The sequence below is a fragment of the Rissa tridactyla genome, chromosome 1 (genome assembly GCF_028500815.1).
Source record: "Rissa tridactyla isolate bRisTri1 chromosome 1, bRisTri1.patW.cur.20221130, whole genome shotgun sequence".
NCBI lineage: Eukaryota > Metazoa > Chordata > Aves > Charadriiformes > Laridae > Rissa > Rissa tridactyla.
In genome coordinates this window covers 76,143,820-76,170,001 of record NC_071466.1, presented here as the reverse complement: position 1 = coordinate 76,170,001, position 26,182 = coordinate 76,143,820, and the positions used below count along the sequence as shown (strand labels likewise).

The 26,182-nt window shown below is 36.9% G+C and overlaps 1 protein-coding gene across 5 annotated transcripts in view; it reads left to right on the top strand.

The window, feature by feature from the left end:
* HERC2 (HECT and RLD domain containing E3 ubiquitin protein ligase 2) overlaps positions 1–26,182 on the top strand; it is a 116,718-nt gene that overhangs the window by 79,644 nt on the left and 10,892 nt on the right. For 3 of the 5 annotated variants that reach the window (XM_054188733.1, XM_054188735.1, XM_054188732.1), the window contains 26 exons: positions 303–480; positions 937–1,018; positions 1,101–1,272; positions 3,254–3,398; positions 4,101–4,326; positions 5,225–5,396; positions 5,944–6,130; positions 6,927–7,067; positions 7,434–7,625; positions 8,632–8,785; positions 9,478–9,585; positions 11,070–11,201; positions 11,733–11,891; positions 11,983–12,101; positions 12,487–12,612; positions 13,545–13,700; positions 13,847–13,962; positions 14,091–14,289; positions 15,475–15,689; positions 16,464–16,641; positions 18,336–18,497; positions 19,650–19,741; positions 20,594–20,733; positions 21,781–21,968; positions 22,647–22,844; positions 24,739–24,822. In XM_054188733.1, the coding sequence (XP_054044708.1) occupies positions 303–480; positions 937–1,018; positions 1,101–1,272; positions 3,254–3,398; positions 4,101–4,326; positions 5,225–5,396; positions 5,944–6,130; positions 6,927–7,067; positions 7,434–7,625; positions 8,632–8,785; positions 9,478–9,585; positions 11,070–11,201; positions 11,733–11,891; positions 11,983–12,101; positions 12,487–12,612; positions 13,545–13,700; positions 13,847–13,962; positions 14,091–14,289; positions 15,475–15,689; positions 16,464–16,641; positions 18,336–18,497; positions 19,650–19,741; positions 20,594–20,733; positions 21,781–21,968; positions 22,647–22,844; positions 24,739–24,822 (4,021 nt within the window). The remainder of the gene's footprint in view (positions 1–302; positions 481–936; positions 1,019–1,100; positions 1,273–3,253; positions 3,399–4,100; positions 4,327–5,224; positions 5,397–5,943; positions 6,131–6,926; positions 7,068–7,433; positions 7,626–8,631; positions 8,786–9,477; positions 9,586–11,069; positions 11,202–11,732; positions 11,892–11,982; positions 12,102–12,486; positions 12,613–13,544; positions 13,701–13,846; positions 13,963–14,090; positions 14,290–15,474; positions 15,690–16,463; positions 16,642–18,335; positions 18,498–19,649; positions 19,742–20,593; positions 20,734–21,780; positions 21,969–22,646; positions 22,845–24,738; positions 24,823–26,182) is intronic. The other 2 variants (XM_054188734.1, XM_054188736.1) reach the window with 2 other exon arrangements.

Genomic DNA, 26,182 nt, shown 5'->3' with positions numbered 1-26,182 from the left:
ATCAGTTTTCACTTTCTAGTATTCACTTTTTAATTGATTCATCACTTAGGTAACAAAGCCAAAGTTTTGCAGTGTATGCATAAAATATTTCTTTAAATAAAACGTGAAGCACATTGAAATTGTGTAAACTTTAGATTTATGGTGCTACTAAAGAATATGTCTTGGAACCATAGTGTTATGTTGTATTTTATCTTTAGCTTACTGTTAGTTATTACACAAAATTTTTTTGAATATGAAGGTTGGAGTATATTGTGCACTTCTTTCATAATTAACATCATGAATTCTTTACTCATTTTCTCTAGGAACTGTGATAAACCCAGATTGATAGAAGCGTTGAAAACCAAACGCATCCGTGATATTGCTTGTGGCAGTTCCCACAGTGCTGCCATTACCTCTAGTGGTGAACTGTATACGTGGGGTCTTGGAGAATATGGAAGGCTAGGACATGGAGATAATACCACACAGCTGAAGCCTAAGATGGTAAAATAAACGTTCCTTGTCGCTGATGGAATGTGAACGTGTGTGTTTGTTTAATAAATGATAAAATTAAGCTAGAGCAAAGCCAAAAACCACGAAAGCAGTATGGAGGCATAATTTTGGAGTGATCTAAATGAGGTTTTGGTACGCATACCTCTAATAACAGGCAAGCTGTTTCAGAAAGGCCAAAAAGATCCAGTTTCTTTCTTGGGAAGTGATATGGAATGGCTAGTGCTGTTTTGTACATTCATGTCCCGCATCTGTTTTGATGCGTAGCTGGAAGCTACTACAGTCATTGAGTGATGCTGGATCCTGCATGAGCAAGGCTTGATAATCCTTTGCTAAATGGCATGCTCAGGCTGGGCACAATGATGATCAGTCATAAGAGCTTGAAAATGTCTGTAAGGTTTTAAAACAGATTTTCTTTGAAACGTCTCACTTACTTTTTCTGTTTTGTAGGTCAAAGTGCTCCTTGGCCACAGAGTCATTCAAGTTGCTTGTGGAAGCAGAGACGCTCAGACTCTTGCTTTGACAGATGAAGGTGGGAATATCTTGTTCCAGAAGCTTTCTAGCACATGGGAATGCTGTGATCATTGTTTGACCTGCAACTTTGTGTTTGTTAGGTTTGGTGTTTTCTTGGGGTGATGGTGATTTTGGAAAACTGGGCCGAGGAGGTAGTGAAGGATGCAACATTCCTCAGAACATTGAAAGACTGAACGGCCAAGGCGTTTGTCAGATTGAGTGTGGTGCACAGTTCTCATTGGCACTGACCAAGTCAGGAGTGGTATGGACATGGTATGTTACCTTTGCCATAAAGTATTAATAAAAGAATTGCAAAGTATGTGTGGTATTTATTGCTGTTTGACTGTCTTAACTCCATCTGTGCCTTATTTGTGTGCATCGCCTTTTAAATTGGCAGCTCTTGGAGACAAGCTGTGATCTGTTCAATTACTCTAACACTGTGTCTTGTAGCATGCTCAGTTGTGTATTGTACTCTGGTAGGATGCCTGGATCTTACTGAATTAGTGGAGGATCATTCCCTCTCTTGAGAGCAATGAAGCATGTAAAGGAATGTTAATTCAAGAGTTTGGAGTGGAGTGGGGAAAAAGAGAACCCGAGAATCGAGTCTGGAGTGTGTAGCCTGCAGGTAAAGCAGAGACTGAGAGTAAGGATGCAGCAGAGTAAGGAAGTAAGCTGAAGTTCAGGGGAGATGGGAAGAAATTCCTTGGAAACACAGGGTCTTTGCAGAGCTCAGTGGTGCTCAGAAGGCCACTGAGCTGTCAGTAATGATGCCTCAAAGCAAGAACTGGTGTCAGATGATCACTGAGACTTATTCAGGAACCGTTTTTATTTTTCCTCAGTTTGTCTGCTTGCTTCTGCTTTGTTTTGAGCACAGATCTGGCTTTTCTGAGTTTTTAAACCTTTCTGTAAAATTTGAGAGCTTACTGTATGGCAGATCAACTTCAGAGCTCTAATGAGATCAGGGTCGTACCCCATTCTTCTGTAATTAGACTATGACTGATTTGATGTATGTCAAAGCTAAGAAGAATTAAAATGGTCATTTTTGTTTTATTGTTTGTCAGCAATTGGTCAATTATCAGTATCGAATGATACAAAGAGAAAACCACAAAACTTCCATTTTTAGAAGTCACTTCTATTCTTAAGAGAGACAAGCTTTTAGCAGAGATGTTTTTTCTCAGAGTGGCCACTGGAAACAGTATTTGTCCCTCTCATTTCCCCCCCGCCCCTTTTAAATTCTTTTTTTGCAGTGACAAAAAGAGTAAGAGGAAAGGGAATTTGGCAGTCTTTAAGAACTCTGCAAAATTCTTGTCTGTTCCTTCCCACAGTTTGTCTTAACACTGTTACATCTAGTCATAAAATCTACAGCTATTTCACGACATTGCAGGACTACAAGTAGATTTTTTGGGTCTGTTTCAGCTGTACATGTCTGCACGTCAGGATGGCTGAGTTGCTTCTAAACTTTTATTCTTATCTTCTTTTTAATTTGTACTCATTTGAGGGAAAAATCACAACTTCTGTGTTACACCTATACGTAGGCGACAGTACTATATATCATATTCACCTGCAGCATAACGTCATCTCTCTTGAGGAAAAATTGGTGGTGTTGGTAGTGAGCAGCAGAACTGAGTGAACAGTTACTAAAAACACAGTGGAAAATATCTCAGGAGGTTTTTTTTGTTCTTTATTGACACTGTAGAGGCATTTTAAGTTGTTTACATTACTTTTGCATATGATATGTTTTTAGTGCAGTTTGTGTATAACAATTTTAGAAGAATTTAAATTATGGAGGCTTGAGAACCTATATTGGAGGCTTGCAACAGTGTGAACTCAATTCTGAAAACATGTTATTTACCCTGTATTTTTTACGTGACTATACTTGTCAAAGGGGCTGTTATCGTTAGGTTTATCCTCAGTAGTAGAAATCTGTCTAACTCTATCAAAATGCATCAGTTTTGTAAGTATCTATAATTTCAGTGTTTCTGCAACAGAGAAAATTCAATGTAATCACAGTTGCACTACATACAAAAAATAGTCATAATGCCTGTTCTATCCTGAGGTGGAAAGTTATGGAGTCATAGAACTGCAGTTATCCTCATTTTTAGGCCTTTGTAATTCAGATTTGAAGAATTTGCTAGTTGGTGCTTGTGTTTAATCCCAGTGATAAATGAAGTATTTTGATTTGGGAAGCTGCGTTGATGGAGGAATGTGTAAACAATATAATTGTTTTGAATTTTACGTTTTCTATCTCTTGCAGGGGTAAGGGCGACTACTTCAGGCTAGGCCATGGCACAGATGTACATGTACGAAAGCCACAAGTTGTGGAAGGACTGAGGGGTAAAAAGATCGTGCATGTGGCTGTAGGCGCACTCCATTGTCTCGCGGTTACTGACACTGGACAGGTACATTGTGCATCACCCTTCTTTCCCCTTTTTCCTTGATTCAGAAAGGAATAAACTAACCTGTTGAGAAAGAAGAGTGTAATGGCATTGGTGCTGATTAAATGGAATACAAATTTCTAATGATATTTATTTGCTTATTAAAGCCCTGAATAAATATAAGCATGATTGTAACTTAAAATGTGCTAGCTTTCATTATTATTATTGGAGTTTAAATGTTGTTGTCGTAGTACCTTTTGTAATATTTTCCTAGTTTATGTATTATCTCATGATCAGTGTTCTGCTTCTCACTCTTGAAATGCAGAAGGAGTCGTCATATTTTGGACAGATTTTTCTGCTGTAATCCAGCATTGTCATTATCATAGTATTGATTCAGATCCCCAATGTAATTACTATGCAACTAATTCTTCTAACTTACTGTTCACTGTGAACATCGAGTAACTTATAAATCAGCTGATGATTTATGAGTTGGCAATAATGTATGAATCATCTGATAAAGTGTTAATTGATTTTTTTTTTCTTTTAATGTATGATGATGCCTGCATTAATTAATGGGGAAGGAGGGGAAGTCATGGCAATAGGTTCTCTAAAGTGTCCTAGGTTAATATTACAAATCACTAATATTCCTCTGTATGAATTTTTAAGAAAACAATTACATGAGTAAACCGGTGAAGCAAAGTAATATGTGGAAGTGTTTATTGGCAGGTTTACGCTTGGGGTGACAATGACCACGGGCAGCAAGGCAATGGAACTACTACAGTCAATAGAAAGCCCACTCTTGTCCAAGGCTTAGAAGGCCAGAAGATCACGCGGGTTGCTTGCGGGTCTTCCCACAGTGTAGCATGGACAACTGTGGATGTAGCTACACCATCTGTTCATGAACCAGTACTTTTCCAGACAGCGAGGGACCCTTTAGGTGCTTCTTATCTTGGTTGGTATTTATTGCCTTATGTTGTGGGTTTTACTCATACCATTGGAGAGTTAGTTGTCGGTGTGGTTTAATAGGTGATAGAAGAATGCAGAAAGAAAACTGTCTTTCAAAAACACACCACAAAACAACAACAAAAAACATACACACCTCTAAAAAAACCCCAACAAAGCCCATTCCTGCAAGTGGAAGTTGTAAAGGACTTGTTCAGAAGTAGCATTAGTTTGAACTTTTGCTTTCTTCAGGAAACTGAAATGCAACATGCTTTATCAAACGCCCCAAAGACTTTGTTTTGATATGGGATAGACCTTATGGAGGTAAAGGTAGATGGATGCTACTGTAATATTTGTTGTCTTACGTGTTACCTGTTGCTAGAATTCTTGATGCTAACGTTGCTTTTTATTTTAAGGTAGGTGACTTAAGAATTAGGAAAGCAAAACAGCAATGTTTTGTGTTGAATATAAAAATGCCAAATATTTTGCTAATTAAGCTTTTTCACGAACAAGGCAGTGTACTTAAGAAAGAGCAAGAACTACATATCAAGAATATTTGATTAGTATTTTTAAGAGGACCTAATAAATATTGGTGCTATTTGAGAAATTTCTGTGTAAGTAAAACCTGTTTTAGATGCTGATCGCCCAAATATTTACTTCTGTTATTACCTTAATCTTCATGACTAAGTAACAAGGTGGAACACTATTTTATGAAAGCCCTTGCTGCAAAGCCTCAGGATTGCCTTTAACGTTGTAACTGTAGACACTGCAGCTTAAGAATCTACTGTAGAGTTAGTTTTACAGTCATCTTTCTGACTTAACAAGAAATCAGATAAATCAGTTCCAGTTATGTATTACACCGTTAAAAACGGGTGTAATTTTTCTTCTCTTTTTTCCCCTTACTCCAGGTGTTCCTTCAGATGCCGATTCTTCTGCTGCCAGTAACAAAATTAGTGGGGTAAACAGTTCCAAGCCGAATCGCCCTTCCCTTGCTAAGATTCTCCTATCGCTTGATGGGAATGTTGCCAAACAGCAGGCATTATCTCATATACTGATGGCATTACAAATCATGTATGCCAGGTAGGCATGCAAACATTCTTGTCTTTTGCAGAGCAAAAGCTGACATAGCTTACCATCTATTAGTAGGGTCTCTTGAGTCAGGTATAAATTATTTTCCCTAGTTTGGACTCCTCAGTTTAGACCTAAGCTTCATTTAAATTTTCTTTTCCTGTTGATGTTAGCTTCATGCTGTTATGTTTGCTTTACAATAAGAAGCTCCCAGTGCCTGGGGAAAAAATATTTATGTAGCAATGTCAAAGTAAATCATAATAGATGATGTGGAGCAAGCAGTGGGGGGCAGGGTGGAGGGAACAACTTTACAGTGCCCTTCTTATTGTTGGTAGAGAACAAAGTATTTGTGCTAAAACTTATAAAGAGGAGTTCATGTGAAATAGTGGCCTTAAGAGCTGTATTTAAGCATCAGGCCCAAAGAAGAATGGTGATAAACTACTCTCTAAATTCCAGAGCTTGGAAATCTTTTCTTATTTTATTAAGCTAATACAATTTTTTCTAAGTTCAACAGGGGAGTATAACAATGTTTATGTTAATCTATCCTAAATGGTTTCAGAGATGCAGTTGTTGGAGCATTAATGCCTGCAAGTATGATTGCACCAGTAGAATGTCCCTCTTCATCACCAGCCCCGCCGTCAGATGCCACTTCTACAGGAAGCCCCGCGAATGGAGATGAATGCATGCTTGTAGGGGATATAGAAGAGCGGCTGAGCCCAAACCCATGGCAGGACAGGAGAGGGGAGGTGAAGTGTTAAATGAATTTTTCCAACTGTGTTTAACAATAAAGCTGAAAAATACTGTCTCATTTAGTTTGATAATAGCAGAGATTAAGCAGTTGTTTCATGCTGTAATTTCTGGAGTGGGTACTCTACGTATGTCAGATTTGGAAAACCTTAAATTTTAATGTGAAATCAGTTTAGAACTTTCAGAATATACCGTGTCATTTAAATGTGGTTGTAATGTGTTGTAGAGTTAATGTGAAAACATTAACCATTTGACCACATATCAAATTCATTTTACAGGAATGATCATTATTAAAAAAAAAAAAAGTCAAGACTAAGAGAATCTTTGACAATTACTTAACGAAATGTAATTGTAAATTTATATCAACTAATGTAGACAGGAGCGCCTGAATGGAATTCCTCTGTGTCAATTTGCAACAGCTAACAGAAGCAGAAAAAAGAAAAGCCTTGCTACTGAAGAGGTCTTTTCCTTTAACAAGCTATTAATTTGATGTGCATTGCCTTCTACATTGTAGAAGGGCTTGTCTTCTACATTGTAGATTTTTGTGCAGGCACTGATGTTTCATGGTATGTTTTTGCAGCAGCTGGCATTGAGGGGGGTGTTGGCTGGTTTGTTACGCTAGGAACATAAAATAGAAGCTAAAAATACAGGGAGCTAATCTGTTGGTTTTGAATTTATGGCTGTTTTAAAATTTCTGCTGTCTCTGAACATGAGCCTTCTAATAAATAATTAGACTCTTAAAGGTTTTACAGTATCTTGTTGCAGCTTTTGTTAATTATTATTTGTTTTGGCTAGGTTGTTTCTTCAGAAGATGCTGTGACACCGTCTGCTGTAACTCCTTCAGCTGCTGCTGCCTCTTCCCGTCCTTTCATTCCAGTCACAGATGATCCTGGAGCTGCCAGTATCATCGCAGAAACCATGACAAAAACCAAAGAAGTAATGTTGTCAATACCCTCCTTAGAACTTAAGTCCTTACCATGCTTTCATCAAGCAGTTTTGCTTTTTTTCTTTTTGTGTGTGTGCTTTTAAAGTTATTCTATAAAGGACTGCATTTTTAAAATCTATCCAAAGAGGGATTTATATTTTTTTCTGTCTGAAGTTAAAGGAGGTTGGTTTTGGGAAAGCTTTTTCACTTGAGAAATAGATGTAACAGTAGGTTAATTTTGGAACCGTATGATCCCAGATTTATGAATTGTATTTTAAATTACCTTTGAACTTCTTCATACAAGTTAAGTTGTTCAGATTCAGTGAGATACTTCTTTCATCTTCACTGCCTAAATATTTCTGCAATTTGTTTTGTAGGATGTAGAAAGTCAAAGTAAAGTGTCTGGCCCAGAACCGCAGTACTTGGATGAATTTACTAGTCTTTTAGTACCAGACGACACGCGAGTCATGGTTGACCTGCTGAAGCTTGCTGTGTCCAGCCGAGCAGGCGAAAAGGGCAGAGACGTTCTTTCGGCTGTGCTGTCTGGTATGGGCACAGCTTACCCACAGGTCAGATATTGTTTCTGTTGCATTTTAACTATCTCCTTTTTATTAGTAGCTTACTAGAATATTTTCTTGTATTTGAGCTGCAGTTCAACAGACTGAGAAACTTAATACACATGAAAATTTGAGTTGAACTTAAATGCGTGTGAACCATAATGATTTTAATGGAAATATTACATGAATACATGCATGTGCTACAAATGTCAGTAGTAGACTATTTCCTCTATTTGTCATGCTGCAATTAAACATTAAAATAGAAGTTTAATGAACTGTATTTATGGATTGGACGAGTGGCTGTGGTTGTTGGAATGAAGCTAAATTAACCAAACCCTGTTTCCTGGATCTGTGGAATGTTAGTTTAAAAAAATCCTGTGTTGGTTTTGTTTTTTGCCTGAGTTTACTTCTCAGTTTGCAGTCATTATTGCTAGCTAAAAATGCTGTTAATACATTGTTAACAATATAGTAATTCTTTTTTAATTTTTAAGATTATATTTGATGTATTGAGGTTTCTAACTATTTGTGAACTATCCGTGAATGTGGGGTTTTTTGGGATAACTGACAAACAGAATTAATGAATGCTACAGTCTTGGATACCAGCAGCTATACGAAAGAGTGTAACAAATCATAAATTATTTACAGAATATCTGCTTACAGTAACATTGTGTTTTGCAATATTACATACTGGTTAAATATTTATACCTTCATTAATCTCTTGGTCTGTGCTTTTTACAGTTTAGATCTTCAGTTTTGGTTTTTTTCTGTAAAGGAAGACAGTTTTGGTGTTGTCATTTACTTACTGGAAACTTACGGTGTTTGGCTTTTAGTTTTAGGAGTTTTTCTAGCTTTAACAGCACCAAAAAGAGTATTTTTGAATGAATATGATGCCTTATGAATCAGAATTCAGAAAACAAGTGATTTGTTCATTTATTTTAAATTTAGAAGGAGTAGTAGTTGGCGTAGATTTCTTGGACTAATCAAACTTTTTGTAAAGTGTGTATTTTTCTTTTGTTAGGTTGCTGACATGTTGTTGGAGCTGTGTGTTACTGAACTAGAAGATGTGGCAACTGATTCACAAAGTGGTCGCCTGTCTTCACAACCAGTTGTGGTAGAAAGCAGCCATCCATACACTGATGACACATCTTCTAGTGGCACAGTTAAAATACCAGGTATAGAATTCTTAAGATTTACATTACTAAAATTCAGTTAATTTCAAGATTGCATGCGTAATTTTTTTTCTTAGCTTGTGAAAATGTGTATTGAACTTCCAAAGCCATGTTATGTATCCTGTCGCTATAATAAAGTATTTCTTAAAACACGTACTGCACGAACATCTGATCTTGTGAAACACACATTTTTGGCTTCACTGGCTGTGACTGCAGCTGTATATCATTGCTGTTTTCTGTTCGGTTATGAAGCTGAGAAGGACTGAGTCTTTTTCAGTGTCAGTAGTTGAACACCTGTCTTCTAGTCTTGAGCGTTAGGGAAATACTTTTGTGTTTTAACTCTGTCTTTTCATTTAGTGCTTCCTTCAGTACATTACCTAGTACTTCTCAAAAGGTACAGGCAACAAAGAGCTATTTGCCTTAACTGTAAATAGACATTTTTGTCTGTTGCAACTTTAGTTTGGAATGTTCTGTCTGCTAGCCCCTACTTACGTGGTCTTGCTACGTCGCAGGCCTTTCATAGAGAAGAAATTACAGACAAATAATGTCATTAAACCAAAGGAAGTCACTTTTATTAGTGAGTCCTATGGCTTCCAAACAATTGTGTTTGATTTCATGTGGATTTCTAAAATACTGCATTTGTTTGTGGTATTGATTGCTCTGTAGAAACGTGTGAACTCTTTGTTGCTGTTTAGGTGCTGAGGGACTGAGGGTAGAATTTGATCGCCAGTGTTCTACAGAGCGGCGTCATGATCCACTTACCATAATGGATGGTGTCAACAGAATTGTTTCCGTCCGATCAGGTTATGAGAACTAGTGCTTTTCAAAAATGTCTTGTGTGATTTGCTGTTAAATGCTGAATGAAGTGTACCACTGCCTGTCACTGACTCATTGTGAGGGATATGCCAACAAAAAAAGAGGAAAAACTATGTAAATTAATACTCTATTTTAAACTAAAAAAAGATGTAGGATCTAGACACAGACATGTGAGAGTGATCTTGCATCTTTGAATATAGAGGATCTCTCAGGAGAGCATGTTGTCATGCTCTTCCTAAGAGCAGTTAGAGTGTAAAAAATAAGTGTTTAGCACCCCTGCCAACATGTGTGAGTTTCTGTATAATCAAAGTATATTTTAACAAATAGGAACGCAATTGGAAAAAGATACTTCTTTTGTTAGATTTTTTTTTTTTTCCAGGTCAGACTTAAAGAAATTTGACCTTTCAAACAGTCAAGACAAATGCTCTTCTGCTGTCGAATGCCCAAAATAATATCTAGACTCTCTCTTCCTGTTTTCTGTGCTGGCATATGTATGTGACACTATGTGATATCTTCACATCTTTTATCCTACTATCTCTGATTTAATTTTTAAACACCATTAACTTGCAGTAGATTTTAGAGGAATATTTTTAATCTTACCAAATTTTACACTGAACTTACCCACAGATTACATCATGTGCAAGGGTCTTGGTAGTTACTACCTGTGCTTAACATTTTGGGCAGTCATGATGTGGGCTTTTACTGTTGACCTGTTTTTCCCCAAACTCTTTCAGATGCACATGTGTTTCATTACTGAGATATTTCTGATTGGATTTCTGGTGGGAAAAAGCTGTAAAGCTTAACTTAATGTGTGTTTACAAGTATCTAAAGGGTGGGTTTAAGGAGGATGGAGCCAGACCCTTTTCAGTGGTTCCCAGTAACAGGACGAGGGGTAACGGGCACAAGCTGGAACACAGGAAGTTCCAAACGAATATGAGAAAAAACTTCTTTACGGTGAGGGTGACAGAGCACTGGACCAGGCTGCCCAGGGAGGTTGTGGGGTCCCCTTCTCTGGAGACTTTCAAGACCCGTCTGGATGCAGTCCTGAGTGATGTGCTCTGGGCAATCCTGCTCTAGCAGGGGAGTTGGACTAGATCATCTCTAGAGGTCCCTTCCAACTCTGAAAAATTTGGTGATTCTGTGTTGTATATTTTTGTAATATGAAAAGATAATTTGGAAATTGGACAATGGATTTTAGTAAAATCTCATAATTGTCTTTTGAATGTGGTATTAAAAGTACTGAAGATAACTGTTAGCAGTGCTAACTGAACTATTTAAGACTTAGGTTTTGTTAATGTAACATCTTTATAGTTGCGTTCACGTGCTCCGCACTAGCTTTTTTTCTTTTTCTTGAAGGCATTTATGTGATGTTTATAATAGATAATCATGGAGGGAAGTTGTTATTGATGAGTGGCTTGTGTATTGGCTCAGACAGTATGGATGAATATGTTTGTATTACCTACTGTAACAGGTCGTGAGTGGTCAGATTGGTCTAGTGAATTGCGAATTCCAGGGGATGAACTAAAGTGGAAGTTCATCAGTGATGGCTCTGTGAATGGTTGGGGATGGCGATTCACTGTTTACCCTATCATGCCAGCTGCAGGTGAGGTGTCATGTATGACATTACAGAAGGGTGAGGGAGTAGCTTTACTTGTCTGTTTTCTACAGTTGCATTTGTTGCGTGATATTTCCATGCAAAAGTTCAGTAGTTAATTTACATTCATACTAAGAAAACATCTTCATTCATACTTTTTCAACGTTTTCAGCAAAGTCCTGAGAGGTACACTTGTAGGTAGGGAAGAGATACAAATATTTTGAATCACTCTAGTTTGTCTCTTCATTGGTGAAGAGAGGATAGTTTTGAGGCACAGTTTGTCTGAAATTCTTTTCTTTTTTTTTTTTTAATGCATCTATTCTGGAATTAGTTGAATTATGTCATGAAAGTACCTCTTTCTTCCAGTCCCTTCAAAGGGCGGTGGAATGGACCAACTGCTTAGATGCAGGCTGGCACTCTAGACTGCTGTGTTTGGTCAGCTAAATCCTGCCTATGTCTGTTCCTATTTCAGTCTGTTCTTATTTGAAGTCTTCCCTGCCATCTTTTTTTTATTTGTTTTTGCTTTTTGTTTTTTCTCAGGCCCTAAAGACCTTCTCTCAGATCGTTGCATTCTTTCATGTCCCTCAATGGATTTAGTTACGTGCTTGTTGGATTTTCGCCTAAATTTTGCTTCCAACAGGAGTATAGTTCCTCGCTTGGCAGCTTCTCTTGCAGCTTGTGCTCAACTGAGTGCCTTAGGTAGGTGTAGCCTTAAAAATAAGTCTATGTGTTTGAAGTTAAAATGATTGTTTTGAGTAATTATGTTCTTTGTGTGCTAATGTTTCCTTAGCTGCTGGCCACAGAATGTGGGCCTTGCAGAGACTACGGAAACTGCTCACAACAGAGTTTGGCCAGTCTATTAACATCAACCGGATTCTAGGGGATAATGATGGAGAAACACGAGCTTTGGTAAGAAGGCAGTGGTGCTCTCCTCTTTGCGTTTTTCACATTAAGATGTATGTGAAGCATTAAAATGATAACCCCGATGCACATTTTTGTTGTTAATAGCAAAATAGGAAATCTGCAAATCTTGGAAATGTGCCTTCTTGCACAAGTCTGCAAAGGTACTCCATTTTAGAAAAAAAAAAAAGGCTAATCCAATACTGTATAAATGTGGTATTGGAATTGCCAAAAAGTGATAGGAATGCTTTTGTATTGGGAAATGGATGGAAATGATACTTCATATAGCTAACTGTAGTTTGGGAAGTTACTAATGCTTTGTCATGGTTATCTAAATAATGTACTTTGTGTAATATACAGTAAGACTAACTTTCTAGTTCTGTGGTTTCTCTAGAGTTTCACAGGGAGTGCTTTAGCTGCTTTGGTTAAAGGTCTTCCAGAAGCTTTGCAGCGACAGTTTGACTATGAAGACCCCATTGTGAGAGGTGGCAAACAATTGCTCCACAGCCCTTTCTTTAAGGTAATGGGTTACAATCAATAAAGAATTCATTAGTATAGTTGTGGACTTTGTTGTGAGACGTGGTAAGCTCAGCTAGTCCTATATCAGAAACACTTTCTGACAAAATCAGAATACTACTTCTAAAAAGAGAATCTAATGTACAAATACAGAATAAGGATTACCTAGCTAGGCAGAAGTAGGTAGGTCAGAAAAACGTCTTGGAAGTACAGTAGACTACACTTTTTGATAGGTCATTTCTGAGTTCTCCTAATAGAAGTGTTGTATATTTTTATTTATTTTTTTTAAATACTCTGAAGGTTTTAGTTACATCTATTTCAAACAAGTAAGAATGCCTTAAAGGAAGGCTATTCAGTTTTGGACCCTGTACTTCAAAGTAAAAGCAGGCAAGTTGAGAAGTCCAGAGAAGAGGAACAAGAATAAAAGGCTGAAAAATCTTCCCATGTAGTAACAGTTAGACTAAGAGGACTTATCTGTCTTAAGAAAGTCTTAAAATATGTAAAAGTTTATACAGAGAACTACTAATCTATTCTTCACAATCTACACCAGAAAAATTGATTTGGAAATCAATTAAAAATTGATTCAGTTGCTGGAAGGTGACAGTTTAGAAATGGAAGGTAAAAAATTCAGCACATGGTGTTTGATATAGAAAAGTTAATTAAACTAGGAGTGTTTTTCATAGGGAGTTAGTTGAAAATTTCTGGATGGGAAGAGGAAATTAGATACGCAACCATGTAAGATAGTGTGGGTATGCTTGATGCTGCCCCATCAGTGAGGGTAATGAAGATGGCTCTTAATGTCCTTTGCACTTTACATGTCTTTGGAACTGTGTTCAGGCCCTACTGGTCAATGAGCTGTTCAACTACATCAAATGCATATTAGTTTTTATTACACGTTTTTGTTACATCTCTAAAGTGTTTTTTGATTGTCTGCAGGTGCTGGTGGCGCTTGCTTGTGATCTAGAGTTGGACACTCTCCCTTGCTGTGCAGAGACACACAAATGGGCCTGGTTCAGGAGATACTGTATGGCATCCAGAGTTGCAGTGGCTCTTGATAAAAGGACACCATTACCTCGTCTTTTCCTTGATGAGGTACTGCAGGAATATTTTAATGGTTCATGGAACATATGAAAGTGTTTAGTTTAAAAAGATTCACTGAGTTTGAAGTATTATATGCCAGCTGTTACAGGAGTAACTGATAGTTTGAATAATGTTGTTTAATCCAAAATATTTTTCAGGTGGCAAAGAAAATCCGAGAATTAATGGCAGATAATGAAAATATGGATGTTCTTCATGAGTGCCATGATGTCTTTAAGAGAGAGCAGGATGAGCAGCTTGTCCAGTGGATGAATAGGTTATTTCTTTCAGCTGTCATTGGTTTGGTGTTGTGATGCTTCATTGTTGTACAATGATAAGCTGCACTTTTTTGTGGCTTCTTTTAAAATCTCTTTTAAAATTTTGTTTGTTTTGCATTTTCTGCAGACGACCTGATGATTGGACACTTTCAGCTGGAGGCAGTGGAACTATTTATGGTTGGGGTCATAATCACAGAGGACAACTTGGTGGGATTGAAGGAGCAAAAGTCAAAGTCCCAACTCCATGTGAAGCTCTTGCTACCCTCAGACCGGTGCAGTTAATTGGTGGTGAACAGACTCTGTTTGCAGTGACTGCTGATGGGAAAGTAAGTCACTTTCAAATGATAGTTTGTCAGAGTGCCTTGAAAAATTTCATCCTAAGTCAGAATGGGTTTGGCTAAATAAAAAATAATGCGTGTAGCACAGATCTTTTTTTTTAAGTTAATTTTTTTGTTAAGAAACTGAACTATACCAACTCTGCCAGTGCAATCTTAGGAATTCACTGTACTATAGCATTAAATGCATGAAACAAGATATGTATCTTAGTTCTGGATTCAAAACTCTGATCAGATGTTGGAAAGCAAAGCTGAATACAGGTAATAGGCTCACAGTGTCCCATAAAACAGGACAGACAGTAAAATCCGATGGTGATCATGTCTCTCTGACAGGGGAGAGGTGTAATTGGAATCTGAGATTGTTCACTGTTGGCTAAATGTCTGTAAGGTAGATAAGCATCTGCTCGTTAGATCCTGCAATAAGTCCTGAGTGAAAGGGAGCACCATGCAGAGAGTTTAGTGTAAAGTATAGGAGAAAAAAAATAATGAATTTGAAGAAGTCTTCATTTTGATACAGATGGCAGCTTTTTGTTAAGAATGTGACTGAGAATTTTGGCTAGAGCTTTGTGTAACAGTGACATTCATCTAGTGAGATACTGTGTAATGATTCTGTCCTCAGCAGTCAGTATCATCCTTGTTAATGATTCACAGAAGGATAAGGGACAGATTGATGACATTGCTTGACATCATTATGTTGAGAGAAATTACTTTCAGATAGAGAAAAAGGGAGTGAAAAGCAGTACTTAAACTGGTATTTATGGGATGGGAGGGGAAAAAGCAACTGTGTTTAGGTATGTATATTCCACAGAAGAAAGAAAACTAGAATAGTGCTGCTTGAAAGAGACCTACAGGTGATAGATAATTTTATGTTATCACGCAAGGCTATGGTTTCTTGATACTTTTACAAAATCAGCTGTAGGATTTAAAATTAAATCCTTTAAGTCAGTGACAGTTCATATTGACTTGAATGTAGCCATATTGTCACATTTTTTTGTGAAATATTTCAAACTATTTCTTACTTTCCATAAGAGGGTGTAGAGGCATATAAGAAATGGTTTTTTTCAGGCTTTCCTTTAACTGTATTCTAGTACACATTCATTGAGAATTCTTCTCTACAACTCTAGTGAATGTTCTTTAAGGGGCAAACAAAAATAAATTTTATTCTTCGCTTTAAAGCTGTATGCCACTGGATATGGAGCAGGTGGTAGGCTTGGAATTGGAGGAACAGAGTCAGTTTCTACTCCAACTTTACTGGAATCCATTCAACATGTGTTTATAAAGAAAGTTGCGGTGAACTCGGGAGGAAAGCACTGTTTGGCATTGTCATCTGAGGGAGAAGTTTATTCTTGGGGTGAAGCAGAAGACGGTAAACTTGGTCATGGAAACCGAAGGTAAGTAACACTTTGAAATGCTATTTTAAAAAACTATTAATGGGTACTTATTATAGTTGCTATGTATTTGAAGTGCTGTATGAGTACTGCCTATATGTAGAAGCCAGTGTTAAGTAGTGATATGGAAATGTATGTTTTTAAATTGAAGAACCGTAAAAAAGTTTTCAGATAAACACTTACTCTGATTTCAGTAGTTAGATATTTTGTTCTAACGCATCTGTGGATGCTGAAGTTCAGTGGCTTTCCTTTGGGATCTGTCTTGTAGGTATGTGGAACTTCTAAGCGCTTTGGAGACCGAAACTGCCATTCTCCTTCTGATTTCCACATGTGTTGCTGCCTACTTTAAAGGAGAAGTTCTGTTTTTTTGGAGATAACAATGTTCTGATCCAAAAAGAAAAAGGGATGCTGAAGTCCGTGGGGGGCAACAGTACATTTTATGCTAGAAATTATTCAACGTATCTTAAATTGGATTGATTTTTGCAGGGTAGATGCTTAGCTTTGACTAGATTTTAACGGAACTGGTTTTCCAGTTTCAGTTTACCTGTAATGCTATAGTATAACATATGGTAAAATACTTCTGGCTTTTGTAGGCCTCTAAAAATATTTCTGAATGACTAATTAAACATAAACCTTTAGGACGTTAAGCTGGAGCAAAAGCAAATACTCAGTTCTTTTAGATGTCCTCGTACTCATTTTAAAAACTTCTCTGCATACATCGGTAAATGTGAATGGTCTATTCTGAAAATTTTGCCAAGACAGATATTTTCATTTCAGCCCGTGTGATCGTCCTCGTGTAATTGAATCTCTGAGAGGTATAGAAGTCGTTGACATTGCTGCTGGGGGAGCACACAGCGCATGTATTACAGCTGCAGGGGACCTTTTTACATGGGGAAAAGGAAGATATGGGCGCCTTGGGCATGGAGATAGTGAGGACCAACTAAAACCTAAACTGGTAAGAAACCTTCTGAGTTCTGTACAGCCTTAGTCAAGTTCTTATCTCATTTGTAATTTTTTTTGCATTTCTGCATATAAAGAATGAAAGGGCAAAATGGTGGCATGAACTTTTAAGAAACGGACAGTTGCTTTAGAAAACAGGAATGGATTGGAAGACTAAAGTGAAAGTGCAGCTGCAAAACTTTGCTAGAGGTCATTAAACCAGCTTACAAGGAATTCGTTTTAGAGAAGACTTAGAGAAAACCCCAAATCAAACACCCTACCCTCTAGTAAGTAAATTCCACCCCTTCTCAGGTGTAGTTTGCGGTGAAAGTAAGAAGTGAGCTCCTTATCTACTGGGTACCCTCATGGTTTACTTCCTGGAAAATATATCAGTAATTACAGTGATAGCCACTTAGTCACTCGCAAACTGCTTTTTTTCCTGACGTAATGATTATACTCCTAATTCTCATGATTGAATACTGGGATGTTACTGAAGTATATACGAAGTTAATAAGAATTCAACCTGAGTAATTATGAAGTACTTAATTGCTATTTGCTAAAGAAATTAGAGTTAAGCAATTATTGATGAAGAAGATAGCTGTTTCCATTTGATTCTTTAGTGGTAAATCTGAGAGCCTGGACAGTATGGAATGAGTATACTGATTAGCTGACGAGTTGTAATTCAGACCAATGTACTGTTGTGAACTAGACTGTAAGAGCTTTAAATCAGAATAGTGGTGCTAAGAAAACTGCCCTGCCTTTGAAATGAGAGTTAATTTTTCCACCTGTGCTCTCTTGCTGAAAATACAGCAAAGAATAAGATTACATTAGTTGAATCAAACTGATTTTTAGTTTGTCATTTTTATTCATAGCTCTGTGCATATATTTCTATTCATGCAAGCATTAACTTTTTTCAGTGCTTGAATTTGTGGGATGAGGTATCATACATTCTTAGTCCACTTTGAGAACCTGTCACCTGTATGCAGATATTCTTGTTGCCCTGCCTCTCAGAATACAAGGCCTGCCCACCTTTTCTATACATCTTTATTCATCTTTCCCCCCTCCATGTTCTTGATCAGTATGAAACTGGGTAATCTGTAGGTGAGTTGAACTATGTGGAGTTCTAAGCTGCTTTGGATGATGAATTGTGCTACCTATAATCTATTTCCAGAAGGGGTGAGGATGGGGAGGATGCAATATAGATGGGTCACCATCCTTTTGCTTTGTGAATCCAAATCCCGTACTTGATCACTAGATGGCAGCATTTCAAAAGATGTTGATTAAATTGAGATTATGATGCAAGTGCTAGAAAATTGTAGACTAGTAAAAGAGTATTTGAAAATAAGACCTTTTTTTCCCCTTACTGTATGCAGTAGTCACCCAGAGAGCCTGAAATTATTTAAACAGAATATAGTTTTTGATAACCTCATGTGTTTTGTATGAATTGTTTTCCTTTATAGGTCAAAAAAACGTAGTTGACCAATTAAAAAGAATAAGTCAGTATTTAAAATACATAGTTAGTTTTCATTTTGCTGGTTTGAAACGGACAAAGCCCTTTAATGACTTGCTCTGCCCTTTATTTGCTTGTTCCTGTGGTATTTCAGACTTGTAGTTCCAGCAAAGTACCTCTGCGAGTTGGGTTTGTCATGTTTTCTGAAACTAAATGACTAAGTCTTTTACTGTGGACAAAAATGGGTGATTTCTTTACAGGTGGAAGCTCTCCAGGGCTACCGTGTGATTGACATAGCCTGTGGCAGCGGAGATGCACAGACACTGTGCCTGACTGATGATGATACGGTCTGGTCCTGGGGTGATGGAGATTATGGAAAACTTGGCAGAGGAGGCAGTGATGGTTGTAAAGTACCAATGAAGGTATTTGAATGTGATTTTTTCATTGTTTTAGAAGCCATGAGGTTGATGGAGAATGCTGAAGACAGCTTTGTCAATATGTGCAACCTTCCATGCATCTTGGGACATCAGGATTCTTCTGATTGTTGTTAACAATGAATTTTGTAGCCTACAATACCAAGTCTTTAATTTTGTGCTGGCTGTTAAAGTTGCACTGGAAGGCTTTTTTCTTTAGAGAACGTTGCTGGTTCCAGCAATATTTCGCATTTTAATTTTGGTTCCTGTCAAAACGTTAAAATTTGCCAAGAAATCTTCATGTTTCTGTGTGTTAATAAACTTCCATAGTACGGCTGAAGTCATAACTTCATTCCAGAAAGGGGTATCGATTGATTAGAAAGTAATCTTATATTAAATTAAACCTTCCATGTGAATGCATGGTTGACTTGGAATTTCTTGGTATGTTACAAATGAAATCCATGTAGCCATCTAATTTGAGTTACAGGACTTGTTATGAATATGAATGTTGTTTGTGTTTGAGAAATGTATGTGAGTGTCGCTGTGTATACCTATGCACAGTGCATTTTAGATTCTTAGTCCAGAATTGCACTTTATTACCGGTGTCCCCATTTTCTTTCCGAAAGGACAAAGTCTACCAGCCTGTCCCAAATAACACGTTTTTATTGGATGATGTAATGCAGTATGAAAATAGCTTGTTTATGCTTCATCAATCATCAGTCCCATAGGATTGATGGTAAAGTGGCATAAGAACCTACACAGAATAAGTAAGAAGAATGTACTGGAGGTTTAAAGATTTTTACTATGTTGACAGAATCACATCCGTGTCATACGAGCCATGGATGATTAATGTTGAGTATTTAGAGACAGAGCCTTCCGTTTCTACTTAGGAGCAATTGCTGAGTAACTATTGGCAAAACATACTAGAGACGATCTTCAGCAGTTTGCCAAATCTGAGCTTCTTTTTAATGTTTAAGTAGTAAATGGTAGCAAGATGAAAGGAGTAGAATTCTGCTAAATGATCTACGTACACATTTTAGTTTATAAATATGCATATAGACATTTACACACTTGCATGTTATATTTTACTTAAGACAGCACAGTCTATGAAACTATAGTCTCCTTAATTAACTTCGATTTAATTTGATATTATTTTCCTAGATTGATTCCCTCACAGGCCTTGGAGTGGTTAAAGTAGAATGTGGATCACAATTTTCTGTGGCTCTTACCAAATCTGGAGCAGTATATACGTGGTAAGTATTTTGTATCAGTTATTTTGACAGTCTTAGGTGTAACCTTGTCTGCAACAAGTACTAGTGTTGCACTGCCTTCACTAGTTTGATTACCCTCCCCCCGTCAAAATCTTTTTTGAGTTCCTCTGTCTTGATTAGTAATAAAATCTACCACTTTGGGGAACATTTTATAGTACTACTGGAATGAAAAATCAAAGTATTTTGTCTTGGAGACCTAAGCACAGAGTTGTCATTCCAGGCATCAACCACTGCAAGATGCAGAAGTTAACAGGGAAGTCAGTAGACATATAAGCCTGGAGTGTTGTGCAGGGTGGAAGATGATAGCATAAATAACATTTTCATATTTTATCAAAATCGTGTCTAGCTTGGGATGGCTGTAGTTCAAGAATTTTAGTTCATTGGTTTAATCTTCCTCTGCCAATCGAAATCTTGTAGTTTAAATTACTAGACTTAAGTGTTCAAAAAGCCTAAACAGAATACCTTTCCAACATCCTTCTGCCCAAGGTTCCAGTCTCTGAGGTCAGTAAACGTACTGGTTTTGCAGATGAATGCTTCTACTACTTGGTATTTTTAAGAGGAAAAAACCAAACAACCCCCTGCAAAAGTGGTAAAAGGACCTACTCAGAATGAGTAGAAACAGCACATTAGAGGTTTAAGAATTTTTTACCGTATCAGCAGAATCACATCCATGTCATATGAGCTAGGGATGATTGATGTTGAATGTTTGGAGAATATTTTGGAATTGGACTGTTTATAAATAACATCTACAGGCCAAATATCAGACACAGTCTATCATTCTGTTTTCTCCACAATTAAAACACAGTTTTGAAATGTTTTACCTTCTCCGTGCAGGGGCAAAGGAGATTATCATCGGTTAGGCCATGGATCTGATGACCATGTTAGAAGACCACGACAAGTGCAGGGACTGCAAGGAAAGAAAGTCATTGCAATTGCTACTGGGTCTTTGCACTGTGTTTGCTGCACTGAAGACGGTATAAAAATCAAATAATTTACTTAGTTCTCAATACTGAATTTGAAAAAAACGAAACTTTATTTTTCAGTCAGCTGTTGGTAGGTTGTCCTTGCTAAAAATGCTGGTCCTGTATGTGCGTGGACATATTTTTTTTGTTTGCAGATGTTGCGTCTTTCTTGAGTAACAAGCATGTCATTGATTTGAAACGATCACATAAAACCAACTGAAGAGTTTAAGTGTCATACACGCTGTTGGTCAAACATAAGTATAGAGCTCTAAAAGTAATTACAGTTTGGTTAAGCAGTAGAGTGAATGGATTTGGCTTTTTTTTTCCCCCCCAGCGTCTTCTGAGCCTGCTGAGGTGTTTAACTTGCTAAATGGAGCACTGCACAAACAATATTGGTTCTCACAGAGCAGGTTGAGATACCGAATATTCTTTGTAGCAGACTCACTCCCACATTTAATTAGCAAGTCTGCACAATAACTGTGTGTGTTATAGGTGTTAGTGAAATAGGATATAGCTGCAGAAAAGGAATGCTTAGAAAGAAGGTTGATATTTTAAAAGTATTTTCCAATTATTTTGCAACAGTAAGCACCCATTTTAATGTCCTCTTTAGTAATACAACTTATTGTAGGATCTTTTCTTTCATCCAAAATGTTAAGCCTTTTCTAATTCTTTTTTTTTTTTTTTTTTTAACATCAGGGTTTGTTTTTTTTTTTTTGCTATGAAACTATCAAATACTGCCTATTTCTGGTGTATCTGTTGTTATTCTTCTGCTTCACCACTTCCTCCTGTTCAGGAACAGAACTTTTAAGTTATACAAACTATGAGGAAATAAATGCATCTTATACTAGCTGCTCGACATAGACCATGGGCCAAACCATATCACTCAAGATTTATCTGCACTAGCTAGTGGATTCCAGGATGGCCATCAGTCCTAGAAATCTTGATTACAGTCCAAAGCCTAATTTGGTGAAATGATTTATAAATGCTAATTTAAAAAAAAAAAAAGGTAAAAAGCTTCTATCTTAGCTTCAGAACAATTAATTCTTTTTATTGGTTTAGGGGAAGTGTATACATGGGGAGATAATGATGAAGGGCAGCTTGGAGATGGAACAACTAACGCCATCCAAAGACCACGCTTGGTTGCAGCACTTCAGGGTAAAAAGATCAACAGAGTAGCCTGTGGCTCAGCACATACTTTAGCTTGGTCAACCAGTAAACCTGCTAACGCTGGCAAGCTGCCTACACAGGTAATATTTTTGGCTTATTGCATTCAGATTTTAAGCATACTTGGTATGCTTATTGGTGATCTTTCAGTAGGTGTACTTCCTTTCTAAATCCCCGCATAAGCACAGCGTGCTTTGATTTGGCTTCGGGTTTGAGCCAGTTCCTTTGTTTTACTTCCATATTTTCAAAGAAGGATTCCAGTTTTCTGAGGTGAGGATGACTCTTCATTCAGTTGTTAATCCAATGCAGAATAATAACTGAGTTTGCAAATTGGCAGGAATTTTAATTCCGTATTCCAGCTATGAAAATCATATGCCTTCCAAGGGATTCTAAGGATTCGTTGCTTGCTTTACATTGAGAACATTGTTTTTTTGATTTCTCATCTTTCAGCTATAATGCCTGGGTGTAGTGGTGACAGGATGTAAAATGTCTCTGTTTATGGATAAAGAGAATTGTAAAATATGGAATAGCAAGAATAGTCTAGCTGTCATGTTTCTAATACTTGTTTCAGTTTAGATGGATACTATTAGTATCTCTTATAAACAAACAACTCCATGAATTAAGTTCTGACAGCGTGAATAAGCAAATACCTGAATTTCTAATACGAATTCATTACAAATCTTATAAATTGTTGTTCTGTTTAATAAAATAAAATACACAATAATTCTAAATGACATTTGGATATCATTGCCTTATCATAGGTTCCTATGGAGTATAATCACCTGCAGGAAATTCCCATCATTTCATTGAGAAACAGGCTTCTGCTGTTGCATCACATTTCTGAACTCTTCTGTCCTTGCATTCCAATGTTTGATCTTGAAGGAAGACTTGATGAAACTGGCCAAGGACCCTCAGTTGGGTTTGACACATTACGGGGAATACTGATATCACAGGGAAAGGTATTTATCAGAATGCTTTTAGGGGAATGATTTATTACTGTAAGTGAAATTTACTGTTTAAACAGTTTCTGAAGAAAATAGAACTATATATCTCAATTTGTTCTGTAAGTTGTATATCAAATATTTGCATTCAGATTACGCAAACTTCTTTATTTGTGAATGTGTTCTTTTTATTATGTTTTCCTCAGTTCTTCATCATAGTCCTGTTGTGTGTTGATCTTAAAAATAACTTTACACTGTAAATCTTCAGTTTGTAGTATAGCTGAATTCTTCTCGAGTATTCAGTAGATGCTATCCTGGAAAAAATGTACGATAAGTATGAAATGGTCATTGTCTGCTTTTTGTGTTTCACTTGTCATCATCAGGTGATATACTAGTTGATCCAAAGCTCTGTGCAGGTACAAACTTGTTTTTAGACTGGGCTAAAAGTGAAGACAGAGTATCTAGGAGTTCAATCTCAAATCGGTAAAGAAAGTGGATTTTTATAGTTGTAAGTATGAGAAAATCTAGATAATTATAATGCTTGAAGGCTACAACAGTTATTCAGAACTTTAGATATGGAAAGCCTTTAAAAACAGAATATGCCTTCAGTATGATCATCAGTTTTGGATCTGAATTTTCTCACTGTCATAGTAACTTGTCTAACAAAAAAATGATAACCTTATATAAGCAGACAAAATCTGCTGGGAGATATATTTGAAAAGAGAAGCAGTTAAGTTTCCCTCTGCAGTGCTCTTCTGTGTCCTTAAATGAGACGCATGGCCTGTAACTAGACTCCTTAGCATGTAATGTCTCAAGGTCTCTTTCTCTAGACTCCAGTAAAATTGTGTAGTAGAGCAATACAGCTTTGCAGACTCTGAGAAGACTACACGTTTTTCATCAAAACCTAAATTGGAAAAAAGGAAAGGGAAATCCTAGCTATTCTGTTCAAGACACTTTTACATGTTAGTGCAATTAATAGGGAGTCATAAGGTATATGATATTTAGTATAGGAATGGGTGTGCAGGAGGCACGTTCAAATAATTTACTTTAAGAGTCTGCAGAACAGTTACAGAAAGGCTTCATATATAAGATAAAATGTGATAGCAGGTATATTTTATATCAAAAGCATTCAACAGAGACACCAGAAGTTAAGATGCCATATTCATATCTAGGCATTTGTCAGGCATACCTTCAGATATTCTGAAGACTTAAAAATCTTTTTAAAGCTTGCTTGAACCTGACAGTGTAAGATTTGATCCAAACGTTTAGTGAGAGTACCTCAGATAATTGAATTTGTATGAAAAGTTTACTTTTTATTCTTATTTGTTGTTTATTTATTGCCTTACATAGCAAGATCATCTCATCTTTGTCTTTTTTGATTTGTTTTTCTCTGACATTAATTATTCTTCGTATACATGTATTATTCTGGTATAAACTAATTTATAACTGCACTCAGAGACATGTTGGCTGCTTAGTAATAACTGAGTCTGGGTGAAGTACAACCTTTCAAGACATTGTTTTGAGTGATACAGGAGAGACTTTCTGCTTTACTTTTCTAGTATCCCGACTGTTTCAGACTTGAATTGTAGGAGAAATAACGTGATCCTTAACTAACATATCACAGCTCTGTATTCGATTGCTTTTGTTTTAGTATTTCAAAAGTACTTGATGCTTGTTTCTGTTTCTTCTAAAGAAACTCTCATAGGTGTTACACCTTTTCTAGTGATTCCTCAGAAGGAAATTGCTGAAGGATAGTATTGCAGGATCAGTTTCTCTGTTTTACTGGAGTCCTCCCCCCCACCCCCTTCCCCCCCCCGAGTTGAACCAAGTATGTGTTTATCTGTGAAATATGTGCAGCTGTCTTGATTGCAGTTTTGCCACTATTTTAATTTTTTGTGTTTTCCTTTTTTAGGAGGCAGCTTTCAGAAAAGTTGTGCAAGCAACTATGGTGAGAGATCGTCAGCATGGGCCAGTTGTAGAGCTCAACAGAATACAGGTATCTTAATCTGAAGTTTTAATTTTAGTATCTGTATGTTTAACTCGGTGCTATGCATTTGTCAAGTCCCTTTATCTTTCAGCTGTTTGGTATCTGAGTACTGAAGAGTTAAATTTTTATCAGAGAATTCAAACAGTGAAGAAGTGAATGCAGCAAGGGCTGCTCATTTTCTTTTCAGTGTGTTTTCATCCACACTGTGGTTGTTGGAGGGGGCAGGGGACACACACACACATAAGTGTTGGCATATTAAGTGAATGATTTAGACTCTAATGAGCAAAGTATTTCCTCCTTGACAAAGGACAGCTTTTTTAGAACTACATTAGATAACTTAAGAAAGTAGTGATTCTTACTTACCTTTCCAAATGGTCACATGAATTATTCAGCTGTTGCTTTCATAACAGAGAACATGATGGGGCGGGGGTGGGGGAAGAGGCAATAGAAAAAAGCAGCCTTGAATATTATGAAAAATCAGGCTGATATACTCTTGTCCTTTGCTGGTCATCACATGTGGTCATATTGATTGCAGAACTGTTTGATACAAAAGGGCTTTTTTCCTTATCATTGACGTTAGAAACGTAATGTTGTGCCTTAGGCCAGATATGTCTTTTTTCCATAGATATTTCTGTAACATAAAATAGTAAAACATTGTGTTCATTTAAATGGACTGAAGCCTGGTCTTACAGCTTCCTCATGCATTTCTTTCCCTAGTGGTGGTTTTCTTCTTACTTTTCATAATATAAAAAACCAACCAAACAAAACAACAAAAAAAACAAAACAAAAAAAAAACAAAAAAACAACAAAAAACAACAAAACAAACCTCCTCTTTGTAAGGTTAGAATGGAGAAATTATGAAAATTTTGACTAATTAGTTTTCCCTTAGTGGACAGAAGTACATCCTGTTGTGGCTAGACCCTGCTCCTGCTTCTTTGCCATTTTCTATGGGCACTGAATTTCTTGTGGTAGTGTTATGTTATTAAAATGCATTGGTTTAGTTTATTATTTGGGAAATTGAAGCTGAACACAGTGCCACAGATTTTCTTGTTACTTTGTATGTATGTGAATTCAGAAAGTTCAATAAAGCACCGCAAGTATTTAACTTAAGGCAGGAAACTAGTGAGTAGGTTTTGGGCTCATTTCCAAGTGTCCCCCTTCTACTGTTGAGTTAATTAATTAAGATAGGCTTTCTTTTGTATTCCACTTCATTACTTGAATCTGTCTTGAAATCTAGAAAAGAACTGGTAGTTGCAGGACTTCCTTCTTCATAGCCTCTGGAGGAAATGAAATATTGCTGTAACACAAGCCTGTCCTAGATTTAGCCAAGTGAGGGCTAAAAAAGGCCATGTTCATAATCTTGGCCTGA